Genomic DNA, 20,165 nt, shown 5'->3' on the forward strand with positions numbered 1-20,165 from the left:
AAAAAAACTCAATGGGGTATAACACCTTCCAATAACTAGGTAACAATATTGGTGGCCCAACAATAAAATTGGGATAACCGCGCCCCTTTGGGCAATGATCAGTGTCATGGAATTCTCCGGGGAACAATGCATGAACCTCATATACAATATACCAGACATGAAATATAAACAGAACAACCCATGGATAAATCCATTTAGATGATATAATAAATTATGTTAATAAAAATAGCAGCAAGTTGGCAGTGAAAGGCAAAGCGTCTGAATGGACTCGGCACAATGAAATATTAGTAGCCGTGTTGGCAGATAGCCTGGCAGAGCAGAGATGGGGGAGTTGGCAGAAGTAAAGTTGAACTTCTATAAATGGGATCACTTGGCTAAGCTTGTCATTCAGGGGGATAAAGTTCTGGTTGTGGAACAAAAACTCTCATATAAGGGAGCAGAGAGCCGGCTATGGGATGTCAGTCTCTTCTTGGCATTGCTGATGGATTGGGTTCTGTCCTTATACAAGATAATGTCAGCAACATGGAGAAAGCAGAGAGATACACTGGGGGCCGGTAATGTTGTATATGTTAGAAAGAGCCGCATCACTGGATTACATGCAAAGAGCAAGGAGAGGAGAGAGAGTGTAGGGAGAAGAGAGAGTGCAGGGAAAGGAGAGAGAGTGCAAGCAAGGCGAGGAGATAGTGTGCAGGGAGAGGAGAGAGAGTGTACAGGGAGGGGTGAGAGAGTGCAATGAGAGGAGAGAGCGTGCAGGGAGGGGAGAAAGTGTGCAGGGAGAGGAGAAAGTAAGCATGGAGAGGAGAAAGGACAGAGAGAGTTTGGGAAAAAGAGAGAAAATGCAATGGAAGGAGAGTGCAGGGAGAGGAGAGAGGATGGAGAGTAGCATGGAAGATGGAGAGGAGCATGGAGGATGGAGAGTAGTATGGAGAATGGACAGCAATAATAGGAAGATGTGGTCTCTGTGGCAGTATTATTAATTGTTCTAGTCAGCTTTTATCAATGAAAAACTTTAGAAATTTTTTTTTTTTCTCGCCATGAAGGGGTCCTAATAATGAGTCGGATCCTCATCATCATCATAGTAAGTATTGATAATATTGGAAAGTGTGGAATCCTACAGAGGGGAGAAGAGGGAATTCACAATGGGAGGCGACCATTATATCCATGAAGAGTAGAAGACTTTCCTTTAGAGGGTTGCAGAGAAATCCGAGGTGTCGGAGAGAACATCCTCTATACATGGAAGAGGTCCAGCAGACCCAACACCGGGACACAATCATCAGACAAATCTCTGGCCGTCTACAAGAGATAATTGTACAATTACACTGAGATATTACATTGTATACATTCCATGACATGTTTCATCAATACATATATATGTGAATGTGATGTGTATATCATTCCATTGTACACAGGGACTCGGTCATATCAGTAATTTGGCTACTTTCCATCCACAGAAGAATTGGCATCATGTGACCTGAGGAAGATCTGCAGATCCCAAAATCAGCAGCAGAGCCAACTGAGGAGACAATTGTATTCAGAATATTGAAGGTCGGCACCATTCCCATCCCAGGAACAGCCAGGGCAGGTTTTATTATTTTCTGTTAGGAAGTGATCCAGATTTATAGAGAGGAGAAGCCGGAATCCAGGAACTGGGACTAATCAGCACTAAAGATGGGCCAACAGTTCAATCAGAGCAAAAGTTTGGCCCAAATATCCCCTGCTCGCTCTTTTGGCAAACATCCAAATTTGTGGTTAGCTCCACAGGATATTCACCTGCTGAGTGCCCCACAATGCACTGTGCACTTTGCAATGGGGTAAGTTTGTGTGTGTTGCCATTGTCTTGGTGCTCCAGGGCCTTCAAAAGTGTGATAGGTTGTCATCAAATTAGATGTGTAATTTATGCTTCTAGAACGCCTGAAGGTGCTACTTGGATGTTGGGCCTCTGTATGTGGCCAGGCTGTGTAAAAGTCTCACACATGTGGTATCGGCATACTCGGGAGGAGTAGCAGAATGTGTTTTGGGATGTCAGTTTTGCTATGTACATGCTATGTGTTGGAAATATCTTACAAATGGACAACTTTGTGTAAATAAAAAGTGTTTTCATTTTTTTCCACATTTTCCAAAAACCTCTGGAAAAAATTAACTGTTCAAAAGACTCATTATGCCTCATAGATTATACGTTGAGGTTTTAGCTTTCCAAAATGGGGTCATTTTGTGGGTGTTGCCATTGTCTTGGTGCTCCAGGGCCTTAAAAATTGTGATAGGTTGTCATCAAATTAGATGTGTAATTTATGATCCTAGAACACCTGAAGGTGCTACTTGGATGTTGGGCCTCTGTATGTGGCTAGGCTGTGTAAAAGTCTCACACACGTGGTATCGGCATACTCAGGAGGAGTAGCAGAATGTATTTTGGGATGTCAATGCAAGCATGCATGTGCTGTGTGAGAGAAATAACTTGTTATTATGACAATTTTGTGTAACAAAAATGTCTTAATTTTCCCAAGAATTTGGGGAAAAATCAGCAACTTCAAAAACTCACCATGCCTCACTAAATACCTTAGAATGTCTGCTTTGCAAAAATGGGTCATTTGTACTTTCCTGGCTTGCTAGGGTCTCATGAAATTAGATAGGCCTTCAGTACAGGTGTGATCAATTTTCAATGATTTGCACCATAGCTTGTAGACTCTATGGCCCAGATTCACAGAGAGCAGGGCACACATTACGCCGCCATAGAGCACACACTGTATGCTACGCCAACGCAGCGCAGAGAGGCAAGCATTGCATTCAGCAAGCCAGTGCTCCCAACGCTGCACCAGCGTGGCGTGGGTTTCGAAGGCGCACGTCGGTGTAGGTGGAAGTGGGCGTGAACCCATGCAAATGAGGCATGACCCCATGCAAATGATGGGCCGAGCGCCAGACAGGTACGTATCACGAACTGGGCATGCGCTGTGACGAGGACGCAGCCCTATGCGCCTACTCACAACCACGCCGGCAAAACTGCCTAAGCTACGCCGGATCACTGCGTACGCCGTGAACATAACATACGCCCAGGCAGACACACGTCCAATGCACAATACGCTGGCTTGTGTTGGGTTGCACCTCCTTTATGAGGAATAACTTTACGCTGGATGTACAACTTACGCGCATCTCGCCTAGCATGCGCCGGGCACACGCACGTTCGTGAATCACTGTATTACCCTCATTTGCATGTTTGAATGGCTAATCCATGGGAGTGGCACCATGCGCCCCGCCTAAATGTGCGCCCACTCTACGCCGGCATAAGCAAGATACGTCGGCGGGGTGTAGCCTGTTTTTAGGCGCATATTAGTTTGTGGGTCTGGCGCACAGATACGACGGCGCACATTTGAATTTACCTTGGTGTAACTTGTTATACGTCGGCGTAAGTGCTTTGTGAATCTGGGCCTATAACTTTCACAGAGACTAAACAATATACACTAATTTGGGTTCTTTTTACTAAAGATATGTAGCAGTAAAAATTTTGGCCCAAATATATGAAGAACATTTTACAGTAGAAACGCATATCTTTTTTAAATGTTCTCTATTTTTTTTTATTTAAAATTGCAATACAGTGGTACAAATACCACCAAAAGAAAGCTCTATTTGCGAGAAAAAAATAAAACAAATGTTGTTTGGGTACAGTGTAGCATGACCAAGTAATTGTCATTCAAAGTGTGAGAGCGCTGAAAGCTGAAAATTGGTCTGGACAGGAAGGGTGTATAAATGGTCTGTATTGAAGTGGTTAAAATAAAATATATATTCCAAAGAAAATTGAGTCAGTAAAATGTATTGTCAGTAAACTTTGACACAACAGGACCGTGTCTTGTATGAATAAAGTTTGTTGTAATGTTTGGTCCTTGTGCCATTGTCACAGAACATCATCCAGGAGCCAATCCACATGCAGCTCTGAAAGTGTGGGAGCCGATGCCACTCATAGAGAGGAGGCGGGGCAGAGGTGGGGCTGGAGCTCAGCAGCCACGATTTCCAATCAGATGAAAATGGCGGCGGAGCTGTAGCAGTGATCTGATGTCTGGGCCCCTGGACATGCAGTCCAGCCAGTGTGTCACCGCAGGCTTGTAGTACAATAGATGAAAGCACGGGTGTCCCTATCAGATCAGCATGGTGAAGGGGGCACTGGTCACACAGCAACACAGGAAGTGGCAATACTGACAGAAATAACACAATTTAGAAGAGGAAAAGAACACAAAGATTATTATTACTGGGATTTAAGGATCAGAAAGAGAAAATAAAATGTGAGAGTTCATATCACTTTACTCTGATATCATTCCATTCTGGACATTCTCTTCATATCAAGATCCGTATATTACCTGCAGAGGGGGAGGAGCTCCCACACACCATATTCTTATGTTTCTATGTCTATAGATATATTCCAGCCTTCTTCATCCCTTCATAGAAGAATAAAGTGAGAGTGTTAGAGGGGGAAATGTTGCTGTGATGATGGAAAAGGGGGGAGGGGCTTATACTGTGCTCTGTAAGAAATGATGGAAAAGTGAGGGGCCCTCACCATGGCAGGGGCCACACACTCATGGCCATCCAACCATTGGGATAGCATACTGTATGCCGGGTGTGCTGGGCTGTCATGTGTACAGGATGAGAGCTCACATCTGATTGACTCAGTTATACTGACGCATTGGATAGACAGTGGGGGGTGGGGGGTATTTATTTTTCTGTAAAGGTAAAACCTTGTGGAAGATTGTAGGACCTGACTAAGATTTTTATTGGTGGATCTGATTTCCCCATCCCCCATCTGTAATGATAAAACTTGGGATGAGGAATAAATTCTCCATCATCTGGGAAATGTGTGACTGCCACAGGAAATCTCAATCATCTCTCTCATTATCTGTATAACTACAGAGACCTCCAATGGGATCTACAGAAATTGTCACCTCGTCCTTCCATTTTCATTACAGTGCAGCCCGGGTGTCAGAAGACCTCCCAACAACGTCCCCCTTCCATCATCACCACCCAATGTTCTCTACATTTTACTATTCATATTCTAAAGGCCCGTACACACGATACAAAAGTCAGATAGAAAAATTCATACGAAGAGCTGTCTGCCGATTTTCAGGTCGTTGGTATGGAGCTTTCGACAGCCGATTCCTCTTTTTCATCAGACAAAAGCTGGATGTGCAGACTATAACATTTTTGTCATATGTAAACTCAATGGGGTAGATTCAAAGAGCTATTGCGCCTGCGTAACCATAGTTACGCAGCACAATTGCTTACTTGCCACAGCGTATCGAATGCTCCTGATTCAGGAACCTCGATACGCCGACTGCAGCCTAAGAAATGACTGGCATAAGGCTCCTTATGCCGTCATATCTTAGGCTGCATTCTTACGCAGGCCGCTAGGTGGCGTTCCCGTAGTGGTCAGCGTATAGTATGCAAATTGCATACTAACGCCGATTCACAACGTTACGCGAGCCCTGCGTACGCAGTTTCCGTTGTTTCCGTCCGTCGGGTTTCGCGTAAGGTTGCTCCTGCTAATAGCAGGGGCAGCCAATGTTACGTATACCCGTCGTTCCCGCGTCGCGAGGTTTAAATTTTACGTCGTTTGCGTAAGTGAATCGTGAATGGCGCTGGACGCCATTCACGTTCACTTTGAAGCAAATGACGTCCTTGCGACGTCATTTGCCGCAATGCACGTCGGGAAAGTTTCCTGACGGAGCATGCGCCCTACACTCGGCGCGGGAACGCGCCTAATTTAAATGATTCCCGCCCCCTACGGGATCATTTACATTAGGTGCCCTTACGCCGGGCATTTTTGAGGAGCGCCCACGCAAATTACGTGGCTACTGCTTCATGAATGAAGCGTAGCGCAGAAAATTTGCATAGGCGCAGGGTAAAAAGGGTACACTGTGCCTCCGTAAGGAGTGCGCAGCTGTACCTGAATCTACCCCAATGTCCGATTTTCATTTCTATAGTATGGTTTTCGTACCAAAAAAAAAAAAGCAAGACTCTGACGTTGTATTCTGTCATACCAAAATTTTCGTATTGTGAGCAACCGCTTCATTTTTGACATGAGACTAGCATGCCACAAAAAATGGATGTTCAGTCACCCGAAAATCTAAGCATGTGTACGAGGCTTAAGACTTAGGCCCCATACACACAATAGAATTTATCCGCGAATACGGTCTAGCGGACCGTTTCCGTGGATAAATCCTCTCAAGGATTTGTGCGGATTTCCATGCGATGGAGTGTACTCACCATCGCATTGAAATCCGCGCCTAAATCCTCTGGCGATGACGTGTCGCGCCGTCGCCGCAATTATGACGCGGCGACGTGCGCGACGCTGTCATATAAGGAATTCCACGCATGCATCGAATCATTACGACGCATGCGGGGGATCCCTTCGGACGGATGGATCCGGTGAGTCTGTACAGACCAGCGGATCCATCCGTTGGGATGGACTCCAGCAGATGGATATGTTCTGCATGTCAGCAAATATTCGATCTGCTGGAATCCATCCCAGGGGAGATATATCCGCGGAAAAAGATCCGCTGGCGTGTACACCCCATAGGATCTATCCGCTGAAACCCATTTGCTGGGATTTATCTGCGGATGGATTCTATGGTGTGTACAGGGCCTTAGTATGTGTGTTTCCTCCAATATAAAAGATCTTACCCTCTATCCACAGAGAAGCCGGCATTCCGGAGGACCTTACAACGACGTTTCACTTCTGACTCCGACATCTTCTCATCATCATCCAATGTTATCCACAGATAGATTAGAGTTCGGTTTGTGGAGATAACGGAGCAAAGATCATCACAGCACCGTAATGTCACATAACATCTCCTAATACTGGAGAGAGAAGTAGAAAAGAGAGGTGAAATGTTCTTCCAGGGAGGGGCAGAAGTAGACACATCCAATGAATAATCAGTGAGCAGGGTCTTAGAAAATGAAATGTTCTTCCAGGGAGGAACTGAAGTAGACAAATCCAATGAATGATCAGTGGGTGGAGTCTTAGAAAATGAAATGTTTTTCCAGGGAGGAACTGACGTAGACACATCCAATGAATAATCAGTGGTCAGAGTCTTAGAAAATTAGATCTTGGGAGACATTTGGATGGATTTTTTCATGGAATATTGGTTAGACCTCCCCTGTGAAATGGAGATAAGTTGTCACCCACCTGAAAAGTCTTAAACCTAGATTCACGTAGGGCGGCGTAAGTGTGGGCGGGCGTAGCGTATCGTATTTACACTACGCTGCCGCAACTTAGAGAGGCAAGTGCTGTATTCACAAAGCACTTGCGTCCTAAGTTACGGCTGTGTAGCGTAAATGTGCCGGCATAAGCGCACCTAATTCAAATTGTGAAGAGGTGGGCGTGTTTTATGTAAATAAAGCATGACCCCACGTAAATGACATGCGCTGTCCGTGGACGTATCCCAGTGTGCATGCGTCGGATAGAATGCCTAAGATACGTCGAACACTGCCTACGATGTGAACGTAACTTACGCACAGCCCTATTCGCGTACGCCTTATGCAAATGACGTAAAAAGATACGCTTGTTCCGACGTCCATACTTTGCATGGGCTGCGCCACCTAGAGATCTGCTTTATCTTTACGCCGGCGTATGTCTTACGTAAACGGCGTAACTAATTGCGACGGGCGTACGTACGTTCGTGAATCGGCGTATCTTGCTCATTTACATATTCAAAGCGGAAATCAACGGAAGCGCCACCTAGTGGCCAGCGTAAATATGCACCCCAAGATACGACGGCATAGGAGACTTACGTCACTCGCATCATGTCCAAATCAATGCGTAACTGATTCTATGAATCAGGTGCACAGATTCGACGGCGGCCATCCGGACTTACGACGGCGTATCTGGAGATACGCCGTCGTAAGTCTTTGCGAATCTGGGCCTTAGTGTGGAGTTACAATGTTGTGGGTACATTACAATATACGTGGTAATGCACACATTTGAGGTGTGAATGGCTCCATATAGATTCTTTCCTTTTACACTCTGGCGTCAGAGGAGGCCGGGGTCACCCGGTTACGTCACTGGGTGGCCCCGCCCTTAGCTATATAAAAGCATTCATAGCAGGAGATGCATTATTCTGCGGGAGCCGCCCATGGAGGCAGAGCAGTTGCAGTGCCCTTTTTTCCCTCTGTCCAGTTAATCTTTATTGTTTCACTATAAGCATTATTAAAATCACTGCTCCCGAAAAAACGTCATTGATACAAAAAAAGGGCTCATCCCTAGTCTGAAGTTACACTGTTGCGGGTACATTGCAGGGTACGTGGTAACGCACACATTGGAGGTGTGAATGGCTCCATATAGATTCCCTTTCACACTAAACTGCGGCACATCAATGGGAGCCGGCCACATAGGAAATAATGGGATTTCTACTTCACATGCATCTCCATGCAGCAAAATCCATGAGGATCGCTAAACGCACTGACAAGCAGTGATAATATCATAGTTGCCAACTGTCCCAATTTTTTTTGCCACCGCTGCTAGAGGTCGGCAGCCAGCAGAGACAATGGGGTAGATTCACGTAAATTTTGGCCAGTGTAGCGTATCTCAGATACACTACGCCACCGTAAGTTTGAGCCGCAGGTCCTGTATTCACAAAGAACTTGCGCTGAAACTTACGGTGGCGCAGTGTAACTGGGCCGGCGCAAGCCCGCCTAATACAAAATAGGCTGGTTGGGGGCGTGTTCTATTTAAAAAACTAGTGACCCCATGTAAATGTACATAAAATAACTGAGTACTAAGATTTGTAGGTAAAGTTGATCCGGGGAAAATCTGATTGCCTCTCGGGGGATCAGGAAGGAATTTTTTCCCCTGCTGTAGCAAATTGGATCTCATGCCCTGCTGTTTTTTTTTGCCTTCCTCTGGATCAACTGTGGGTATGGAGTTGGGTGTATGGGATTGTATTGTGTTTTTTATTTTGTTTGTTTATTTTTTGTGGTTGAACTGGATGGACTTGTGTCTTTTTTCAACCTGACTAACTATGTAACTAACTATGTAACTATGTATTTTACGTTTTTAGCGAACGGCGCATGCGCTGTCCGTGGATATATCCCAGTGCGCATGCTCCAAATGACATCGGCAAATGGTCATGCTTTCGATGTGAACGGAAATTACGGCCAGCCCCATTCACAGACGAGTTACGCAAACAACGTAAAATTTGAAAAATTTGATGCGGTTCCGACGTCCATACTTAACATTGGCTGCGCCATGTTTTTGGTGGTTTATCTTTATGCCGGAAAAAGCCTAACGTAAACGGCGTATCTGTACTGCGACGGCCGGGCGTACGTTTGTGAATAGGCGTATATAGCTGATTTACATATTCTCGGCGTAAATCAGCGTACACGCCCCTAGCGGCCAGCGTAAGTATGCAGTTAAGATACAACGACGTAGGAGACTTACGCCGGTCATATCTTAGCAATATTTAAGCGTATCTCAGTTTGAGAATATGCTTAAATATACGACGGCGGGGATTCGGACTTACGACGGCGTATCTACTGATACGCCCGTCGTAAGTCTTAGTGAATCTACCCCAATGTCTCCGCCGGCTGCCATTTTTAAGAAGACCAGAAGTCATGTGGCTACAATAGAAATTAAGCTGCTGCTGCGGCCCCACCCCGCCCTGTCTGTGATCTGTTATGGAAAGGAGTGGGGCAGGGGGTGGGCAGCGCCACAGTGGCTTAATTTCTAGTGTAACTACGTGGCCGGCTCCACTGCCATTACGGTGGTGTAGCATGAAGGTAAATAGAGGTGGAGCCATCGGCGTGGCTACACTAGAAATTAAGCCACTGCGGCTCCTCCCACCCCCAGCCCCACTCCTTTCCATAACAGATCACAGACAGGGTGGGGCGGGGCCCAGAAGCAGCTTAATTTCTATTGTAGCTACACGACTTCTGGACTTCTTAAAAATGGTTGCCACCTTGATGTAAGGAGGGGCTCCGCTGGGGACACCTGATGTAAGGAGTGGCTCCGCTGGGGACACCTGATGTAAGGAGGGGCTCCGCTGGGGATGCCTGATATAAGGAGGGGCTCCACTGGGGATGCCTGATGTAAAGAGGGACTCTGCTGGGGACACCTGATGTGAGGAGGGACTCTGCTGGGGACACCTGATGTAAGGAGGGACTCTGCTGGGGACACCTGATGTAAGGAGGGACTCTGCTGGGGACACCTGATGGCATCTGGAGGCAGGCGACGTGGCTTTTTCTTTCTTTCTCTCTTTCTCTCCCTCTTTCTTTCTTTCTCCCTCCATCCCTCATTCATCTCAGACTCTAACCACACCCCTTTCGAGCCATGCCTATTTAAGCCACACCCACTATTCTGCGTAAACCACACCCATTTTTGCCGCAGCACGCTTCTCTTATGCTATGGCACGCCTATAAATTAATGCCCCACCCCCTAATTATAGCAGGGCTCTGCCTAAATGCAAAAAAGTGTCCCATTTTTTTTTTGAAAAATCCAAACCAGAACCGTATCCAAAGCACGCCACCCGGCCGGTCAGGAAAGGAGTGGGGATGAGCGAGCGCCCCCCCCCCTCCTGAGCCTTACCAGGCCGCATGCCCTCAACATGGGGGGGGTTGGGTGCTCTGGGGCAGGGGGGCGCCCTGCGGCCCCCCCACCCCAAAGCACCCTGTCCACATGTTGATAAGGACAGGGCCTCCTCCCGACAACCCTGGCTGTTGGTTGTCGGGATCTGTGGGCGGGGGGCTTATTGGAATCTGGGAGCCCCCTTTAATAAGGGGGCCCCCAGATACCGGCCCCCCACCCTAGGTGAATGAATATGGGGTACATTGTACCCCTAGCCATTCACTTGGCGGAATAAAAAAAAAACACACTACACAGGGTTTTTAAAGTAATTTACTAGTCAGCTTCGTGGGCCCCCCTCTCTTCTTTAGCTCTTTTACGAGGGGGGGCCTTCTTCTTCGACAAGGGGGGTGACGGTCTTCACCGCCGTCTGGTTCTCTTCCGCCGGGGGGGCGCTTTCTTCTTTAGCTCTTTTTACAGCGGCCCCCCTCCCGGGGTTCTTCGACATCTTCGGCGGGGGGGTGCCCGGGCTTCTGCCTTCTTCTTCTCTTCTTCAATATTGATACGTCGCTTCCTCCCGCTGTAATGCTGGGCTTCTGTCGCCTTGTTCTTCTCTTCTTCTTCGATGTTGACACGTCGCTTCCTCTCGCTGTAATGCCGTGTGTGTGGCTTGCACCGATTTATATAGGCCTCTTATGACGTCACAGTCCCATCATGCTCTGTGTACCCGGAGCATGATGGGACTGTGACGTCATAAGAGGCCTATATAAATTGGTGCGAGCCGTCACTGTCAGCTGCTCGCTCTCTCCAGGGGACCGGATGGTTGGGCATACAACAGCGTGATCAGGCTATGCCGCCGACGTACGTTTCTTAAGATTACATCTTCAGGGGGGCGTGCCTGGTCACAATGGTCACGTGTTTATATCTTTGCAATAGTGGAAGTGTGATTTTGATTGTCAGTAGTATCAGCCAATTGGAGCGCAGTACCAGTAACGGATTGAGCATTACATTGAACAAGGATAAAATCAAACAAATATATGCATACCAGATCATAAAACCTAGTATATATTTGACACGCTAATTAACTCTTAAACAATCGCCAGTGCACTCGCTGAACAAAAGGATATTTAAATAGCTAAAACAAACTCATTTTTTTTTTATTTAATGTTGATATAGGTACCTATGTGGGTCGCTAGATGGCTTGCTACCCCTACATAAGGCCAAAGATTTGGATATCACTGTAAACCTTTCCCATGTCTACCCCTGACAGAAAAGAGACATAATCATGGTAATCCAAAATATGGCACCATACCCTGAATCCATGATCATATAAGATGTGAATAATAATGGTTTCTTACCCACCAAAACAGGAATACTTACTGCTGGGGAATATTAGTCGATATAATTTTCTTCCCATCTGAAAGTGTACAATGGCACACCATCTAGCGACTCACATAGAAACCTATATCAACATTAAATAAAAAAAAATGTAGTTTGTTTTAGCTATTTAAATATCCTTTTGTTCAGCCAGTGCACTGGCAAGTGTTTGAGAGTTAATTAGCGTGTCGAATATATACTAGGTTTATTATCTGGTATGCATATATTTGTTTGATTTTTTCCTTGTTCAATGTAATGCTCAATCCGTTACTGGGACCGCGCTCCAATTTACTGATACTACTGACAATCAAAATCACACTTCCGCCATTGCACATATATAAACACGTGACCATTGTGACCAGGCACGCCCCCCTGAAGACGTAATGTTACGAAACGTACGTCGGCGGCGTAGCCTGGTCACGCTGTTGAATGCCCAACCATCCGGTCCTCTGGAGAGAGCGAGCAGCTGACGGTGGAACGCATGCGATCACACGGACACGGAGGTGTAGCAAACCGTGCTATACTGACAGGCCTGCAGCCCCAGTGCCGGGATGGGCACTTTTTAATGTAAGTGGCCACTTGGCCCATGTTGTTTTATTCCTATTTTTTTTAAAACCGGTTGCACTATGGAAGTTTTTTTCTGTTCCATGTGTCATCTTTGAATACTGGAGGACAAGGTGTTTATCTATCATCTGTGACGTATCATATGCATGCAGGCATTATCCTGCATAAGTGATTTCGACCATCTTTTTCATTAAAGAGGTCCAAAGGTTACATTACCACTATCTGAGCACGTTGGGTGTCGATCGTCTATTATGGTGAGTGAGCACTTAAAGGCAATAATTGATTAAGAATATTTTTTTCAAGTTTATCTAAATCTACTAAGAGACACTTATATATAATAATTAGTAGTGACAGTCAATTAACCAATTTATGTTGTTACACTACTGGCAAGAAATCCACCATTCATTTTGGAGTTTTCTTCCCCTTTTTTTGAGTTTTTTATGTTTGCTAGTGTTTGTTCACTTGTGACACATTTAACCCTATAGCCATTCACATTGACTATTTGGTACTCTTAAAGGGTCACTAAAGGAATTTTTTTTTTGCTGAAATGACTGTTTACAGGGTATAGAGACATAAAAGTTAACTGATTCCTTTAAAAAATGATTAAAAATTGAATTTAATCTATCATATAATGTGCCTCTAGTTTCACGTTCAGTTTTAAATGTACATACATGAATTTCCGGGTGAGAGGTGAGTCGGGAAGACTCACAGAACAAAAACAACAAATCCAGGGCAGTGTTTTGTTTTTAAAATGAATCCGATTGGTTCTGAGGAGTTTTAGACACACAGTAATGACAGCTTAGACCACCGTGAAAATCTCCCAGTACGATGGTTATAAGGAAACAGGCAACCAGGAAGTGTGGAGATCACAGCAGAATTACAGCAACTTCAAAGCAAAAACGAACAATGAGGACATGAAACCAGTACTGCAGTAAGGTAAAGGAAGCTATTTAGCTAAAAAAAAAATTCCTTTAGTGACCCTTTAACAACAGTAATTTATTCACATTTTTATTTGTCTCACTGCCAGTAAATAATTCACCATTTGTTTGGAATTTATGTCTGGGAACAAAATAAGTCTATGTTACACCCACCACTTGTATTAACCACCAGATTATTTTAGTAACTAACATCTCCCAAACAGCGCCCCCTGTCACCTAAACATTCAGTGAGGTGATTGGTCAGTGAATGAAGAGAATACGGAGTCCTGTGCATTTTCTGGTCCATTTCAGGTCCGAATTCAGCCCAAAATTCGGGCTGAAATTGGACCTGAAATGGTGAATGGAGACGCACCGGACCCCCTGCTGTGAGCCGTTGTGAACTCCAGTGTAAACCCAACCAAAGTCTGATCTCTAATAGTCAGTGGAGGGGGGAGGGGATGAAAGCCAATAACAGTGAGTGACCTGAAGGACTATGATGGGAACTCCCAGTGTAACCGGCCAATCAGAAGTCTGTCTTTGTATAACTTTTATCTAGGTAACACGTCTGGATCCCTCACATATAAGATTTATATCAGAATCCTGCAGAATATTATATCATTTATAGGATAATTCTCACCACAGCCTCTGCAGAGTACAGCCAGGATCTCTGAGCCCCTCACATAGAAGTTTTATTCCAGAGTCTTCCAGATTATTATGTGATAAATCCAGTCTGGTGAGGGATCGATTATTGATAAGAATGGATCGGAGATCATCACAGCCAGAGGAAGTCACATCACATCCACCCAACCTGCAGAGGCAAATCCAGACACATGATATTATATTATAAGGTGGACAAAGTTATTGGGCACCAGACACTTCATAAATGTAAAAGAGATTTTATTTCTATTAACAGTACTTTTTGTATTGTTGGGGGAAAGAGGGTTAGGGCCAGGACACCCTTAAGTAGTTGTAGATTTAATTGGCGGACTCAGAGACTTCAATAGGAGGACAGCCGTGCAGGGAAAAGCCCCAGCAAGGTGCCACATCTGCAAATGACCCCAGCAAGGTGCCACATCTGCAAATGAAGGTGTGCCGTCTCCTATGACAACAGTCTTTAACAGTTCCTAACTCAAATGAAACAGTTCCTTTCATGTCACTACAATTTCTACTTGTAGTTCTTCAACACTGAGCTCCCGGTCTCTCACTAGACCCTCTGATTTCCAGACTCTTAGCCACGTACAGGAGCCCAAAAACCAATCACCGCCTTCAGGATTTCGAAGGGCATACATTTTTTTTATTTACTCCTCACTACCTATCACAGTTTCGGAGGCCATAAAATGCCAAGATAGCACAAACTCCTCCAAATGACACCATTTTGGAAAGTAGACACCCCAAGATGAAAGGCATCTTGAGTACTTTGCAGATCTCACTTTTTGTCACAAAGTTTTGAAAATGTAAAAAATAGAAAAAATTCCTTTTGGGTGTCTACTTTTCTAAATGGGGGGTTTGTGCCATCTTGACATTTTAGGGCCTCTTAAACTGTGATAGGTAGTGAGGAGGAAAATCACCATTTTACACCTGAAGGCAGTGATTGGTTTTTGGGGTCCTGTACATGTATAGGCTCTCAAAAAGTCTCACACATGTGTTATCCCCTTACTATGGAGAAGCAGCAGAATGTATACCCATGACATGTGTGAGCAATATATAATTTAGTGACAATAAAAAAAAAAAATTCCTGAAACTTGTGGCAAAATATAAAATATTCCATGGACTCAACATGCCTCTCAGCAAATAGCTTGGAGTGTCTACTTTCCAAAAATGGTGTCATTTGGGGGAGTTTTGAACTGTCCTGGCATTTTATGCTCAACATTTAGAAGCTTATGCCACACATCACCCACTCTTCTAACTATTTGAACCACGTGTCCTTTCTGACACTTTTTGTTTACATGAAAATAAAATGAGTTTTTGCTAGAAAATTACGTTGAACCCCAAACATATATATATATTAAAGCAGAGGCTCTACAGATTAAATTGGTGGGTGTTGAAAAAAAACTTTTCACAAAGTATTTGCGCAGTGATTTTTTTAAACACAATTTTTTTAATCTTAATGCACAAAAACACACTATATTGGCCAAAAGTTTGGTGAAATATAAAAGATGATCTTATGTTGAGTACATACCAAACACGAACACGCACACACTCAGTGGCGACAAACTATATACATTTTTAAAAGCCTTTACAGATTACAACTTTAGATTTACAGAGGAGTTTTACTGCTATAATTACTTCCCTTGATCTGAAGTTTGCGGTGATACCTCACGTGCATGCTGCAATTGCTGCTTACATATGACACAAGACCAATGCTTGCATTCACCTTTGTGCACGTGCATGGGGGGGACAGGTTACGTTCCCTCCCACTGCTTGTAAAAGCAGTCTAGCGGCTAATAAGCTACTTGGATTGATTTTACATGAAACCCGACTGCCGGCTGGAAAGAACGATGCCAAGATAACTAAACCTGCAGGCATCATTCCGGTATAACCACTCAAAGTCCAGCAACAAACCAGTACATCGCTGGTCCTTGTTGGGCATATATTGTAATGTTCTTTTTTTTCATGCAGCCTGTCGGTTAAATAAAAAAAGAGAACCTAACAGATTCTTCCATTCACATTGATCGATCGGTGGCATGCCCACCATTAGAATACCGCCATGCATCTACCCACTTCTAATGATGGGCATACATTCACCATTCCCTCCATTGACATCTATCCATGTGGATGAAGAAATCTCTGCCAAGAAAAGTAAATAAAAATATATGCTGACGCATAGGGGCAATCCATCTCTAATGTCCACCCCTGTCCCCATGCTTTGGCATATATGCTCTTTTTTTAACTGTGGTGGTGAAATCACCTCCTACAGCGCTGGAGTCATGGATTTACGCATCGAGAGAGCAAACCCTGTTGCTGTCAGAATAAATAAACCTGTGCTGCAGCTGAATGGTGTACCTGCAAAGCAAATAATGGTTAACAATAAAACACAGTAAAAGTACACTATAAGAGTTGAATGACATGCCTGCAAAGCAAACACGATAAAACACAGTGGCCCAGATTCAAGTAGAATCGCGCAATATTTGCGTGGGCAAAGAGCAAATTTTTTTCTCTGCGCCCACGCAAATATTGCGCTTTGCCCGCGATTCACGGAGCAGTTGCTCCGTAAATTGCGCGGGCAATATGCTAAGCAGCCGGGCGCAAGGCTGCCTAATGTAAATGATCCCGCCGGGGGCGGGAATCATTTAAATTAGGCGCGCTCCCGCGCCGAGCGAACTGCGCATGCTCCCGACGTGCATTGCGGCAAATGACGTCGCAAGGACGTCATTTGCTTGTAAGTGAACGTGAATGGCGTCCAGCGCCATTCACGGTTCACTTACGTAAACGACGTTAAATTTGAACGTCGCGAGCGGGAGGCGCAGCTATACTTTAGCATTGGCTGCGCCTGCTATAGCAGGAGCAACCTTATGCTAAAGGCGCCGTACGGAAACTCCGTACCTTGCGTGAGAAGGGCCCGCGCAACTTTTGTGAATCGGTGGTAGTATGCAATTTGCATACTACACGCCGATCACAAAGGCCGCGCCCCCTAGCGGCCAACGCAAGAATGCAGCCTGGGATGTGAAGGCATAAAGAGGCTTATGTTTGTCACATCCTAGGCTGCATTCGGTGTAACGAGGTTCCTGAATCAGGAGCACTCGTTACACCGGAGCAAGTAATCACTTGCGCCGCGCAACCTATGGTTGCGCGGGCGCAAGTGCTTCTTGAATCTGGGCCAGTAACAATAAAACATTACAGTTAAGCATTAAATACAGTAAAACTGAACAGAACAATAGAGAGACAAGTAGAATAAAACACCTACTATTTTTGGCTTTTTTTTTTCAAAAAAGATTTTATTGGGGTTTTCCACAAAATATACAAGGAAATACAACCAACTGGGATACAGGATCCATATACAAAAAGCTCAATAGTAGCTGACAGGTTGCAAACATCCACAAAAGTCTAAACAAAGGTTCAGACACAACCATATGAAACTATATAACATCACAAGCAACATATAAGACTCAAACTTGCAATGTGTTCCCACTTTGAACGTGTCTCGACTCGCATTAACCCACTAACGCATTCAGAGGCCATCCGAACTACCAGACGGGGCCTATTCATATATATATTGGAAGATACTGCGCAGGTCTAATATGTGAGATAGTGATGACACTATAAAAATATGTGAAAAATAATATAAAATATAATGGAAAAAATAAAAATAAAAAAAGCTGCTGCAGCTTATATGTAAGATACACACATAAATACAATATAAAAGGAAAAGCTGCGCTGCAAGTTAAATCAACATAAATGATCAATTATGTTAAAGGTACACAACATCCCAGTGCAAAACTGAAAAAAAGATTTGTGCAAAAGTCCATGTAGGATGTATCATAGAAGATTGCAGGAAGTGACAGAAAGTTCTCCGAATGGGTGAGGCTAAATATCCAGGCAAAAATCTTGTGAATCAGATGACAAATCCTCCACCACTTATGTACCAACTTCAATAGTGGCGCTGCGTTGGTTCCATCACCGCCGTCCGCCGGTGGCCACGGCGGACGGCGGTGATGGAACCAACGCAGCGCCACTATTGAAAAGTGTATCCAGGCGCTCACTCCTGACATCCCTGGCTACAACCCAGCATTACACCCTTATCTAAATCTTATAGTTGGTCTGACATAGAAGATTGGTGATACAGGAGAGAGAGTGGCAGTTTATCCAGGACCCTTATTGACCCATGTTATACATGCCTGAATTAATTCTTGCTCTGGTAAGCAGTTGGTACATAAGTGGTGGAGGATTTGTCATCTGATTCACAAGATTTTTGCCTGGATATTTAGCCTCACCCATTCGGAGAACTTTCTGTCACTTCCTGCAATCTTCTATGATACATCCTACATGGACTTTTGCACAAATCTTTTTTTCAGTTTTGCACTGGGATGTTGTGTACCTTTAACATAATTGATCATTTATGTTGATTTAACTTGCAGCGCAGCTTTTCCTTTTATATAGGGGCCTATTCATAGCAGTCCTGTATTACCCAATTCTAGCATCTCTGGCCAGTAATCTGAAGGACAGGACTGACCCAAATGATCGGCACCAACCTCCAGATCCCGACTCCAATAAGAGAGAAGAGAACATAAAAAGTAAGAGGGGGAAGAAGGAGGGGTAAACAAAAAAAGAGAGAACAAAAAAGGGAAATGACAAGAGGGGGGGGGGGAAACCCACCTGCTACCCCCACCGTCCACTGCTTGCCATTCACAACAAAGTCCTCCGGAGTTCCGGAATGAACCATCAGACTATCGTGCAGCTAGATAATGAGTTACGTGATATTTTGTAACAGATCTTGATATGCTTGGGGCGTTTTAAACGTGATCCACGCCTCCCAAGTTGCCGAAAAGCTGGAGATCATGTCCTACGAGGCGGATATCAGCTCCTCCATCATTGCTATGTGGTCAACATGTGCCGCCCACTCTTTCATGGAGTGCGCCCGCGCGGACCTCCAATGTACCGGTACGCAAAGTCTAGCAGCGTTTATCAAATGCATCGCTATGAACTTGAAATATACTCTTTGAGGAATTTTGGAGAGGTGTAAAAGATACTGTGCTGGCGTAAACTCCAGGGGTAGCAAAGAGATAGCAGTCGTCACTTCATGAACATTGCGCCAATATGGCTGAATCAACTGGCATGTCCACCAAATGTGGTGAAAAGTGCCCACTGCTCGTTCACAGCACCAACAGTGCTCAGGCACTGTTGGAAAGATCCTATGGAGCACCTGCGGGGTCTTATACCATCTTGTTTTGGGTTTGTACCCATTCTCTTGTATGTTTACATTCAGAGAGCCTTTGTGTATGAGTAAATGGATACGATCCCAACTGGCATCCCCTATCTCCCTGTCCAAGGCCAATTCCCAAAATGCATGGTCTGCACTCAGAGAAGAATACGGCTCCCCGAACATGGAAGCATACAGAGCCGAAATCACATGAGACTGGGGGGATGAGCTTGAACAGAGAGATTCTAACACTGTGGAGTTTCTCGCATAGTCGGCCACTTTCATTGGGAGATCCAGAAAGTGTTTTATTTGCCTGTAGGGCCAAGAGGGGAAGGATTTAGTGTTGGACTGCGTTGCAAGCTCTTGTATCGTCAGAAACGTACCTCTATGAAAAAAGTGCTTTGCCTGCAAATGTGTGTGTGGCCATTCCGTTAGAAGGAAATACTTTGATAAGCCCGGGTAGAAATCCGGATTATTTCTGATGGGAGTAATCGGGCAGTCAATGCCTGATATAAAGGAAAGAGGGGGGGTTTTCCTCGCGCTAGGAGAATGAATATAAATGAATTTCAAATGGATAAGTGAATAAATAAATAGTGAGTAATTCCAGCAGCAACGCTAAACATGTGATATACACGCAAAAAGTAAAAAGAAAAAAGATGAGTTGCGCTAGGAGTCGCAACTTAATGCGAAAATAATATAAATAAATAAATGCATAAATGAATAAAGTGCTAGTGCAAAAAATAGCAAAAAAAAGGGATGATGCCCAAACAGTCATGGGAAAAACCTTTCGGAGTAATTACAACAATCTGCTATTTGGGACCAAACGCTTAAAAAACTTTGTTAGTCCATTAGAATTGCATACTAATCAATTGTTAGGCAGTCCAAAATGAGAGGGGAAATCAACAGCAGAACCCCA

At 44.6% G+C, this 20,165-nt stretch overlaps 1 protein-coding gene across 1 annotated transcript in view; it reads right to left on the bottom strand.

Moving 5' to 3' along the window:
- Nucleotides 1–3,705: 3,705 nt before the first annotated feature.
- Nucleotides 3,706–20,165, bottom strand: part of LOC120933831 (NACHT, LRR and PYD domains-containing protein 12-like) — an 85,255-nt gene continuing 68,795 nt past the window's right edge. The window contains exons 10-12 of the mRNA XM_040347232.1: nucleotides 14,030–14,200; nucleotides 6,661–6,837; nucleotides 3,706–4,421 (exon numbers count right to left, since the gene is read on the bottom strand). Coding sequence (XP_040203166.1) covers nucleotides 4,379–4,421; nucleotides 6,661–6,837; nucleotides 14,030–14,200 — 391 coding nt within the window. The 3' untranslated portion in view covers nucleotides 3,706–4,378. The remainder of the gene's footprint in view (nucleotides 4,422–6,660; nucleotides 6,838–14,029; nucleotides 14,201–20,165) is intronic.

Source organism: Rana temporaria, chromosome 3 (assembly GCF_905171775.1).
Source record: "Rana temporaria chromosome 3, aRanTem1.1, whole genome shotgun sequence".
Lineage (NCBI taxonomy): Eukaryota > Metazoa > Chordata > Amphibia > Anura > Ranidae > Rana > Rana temporaria.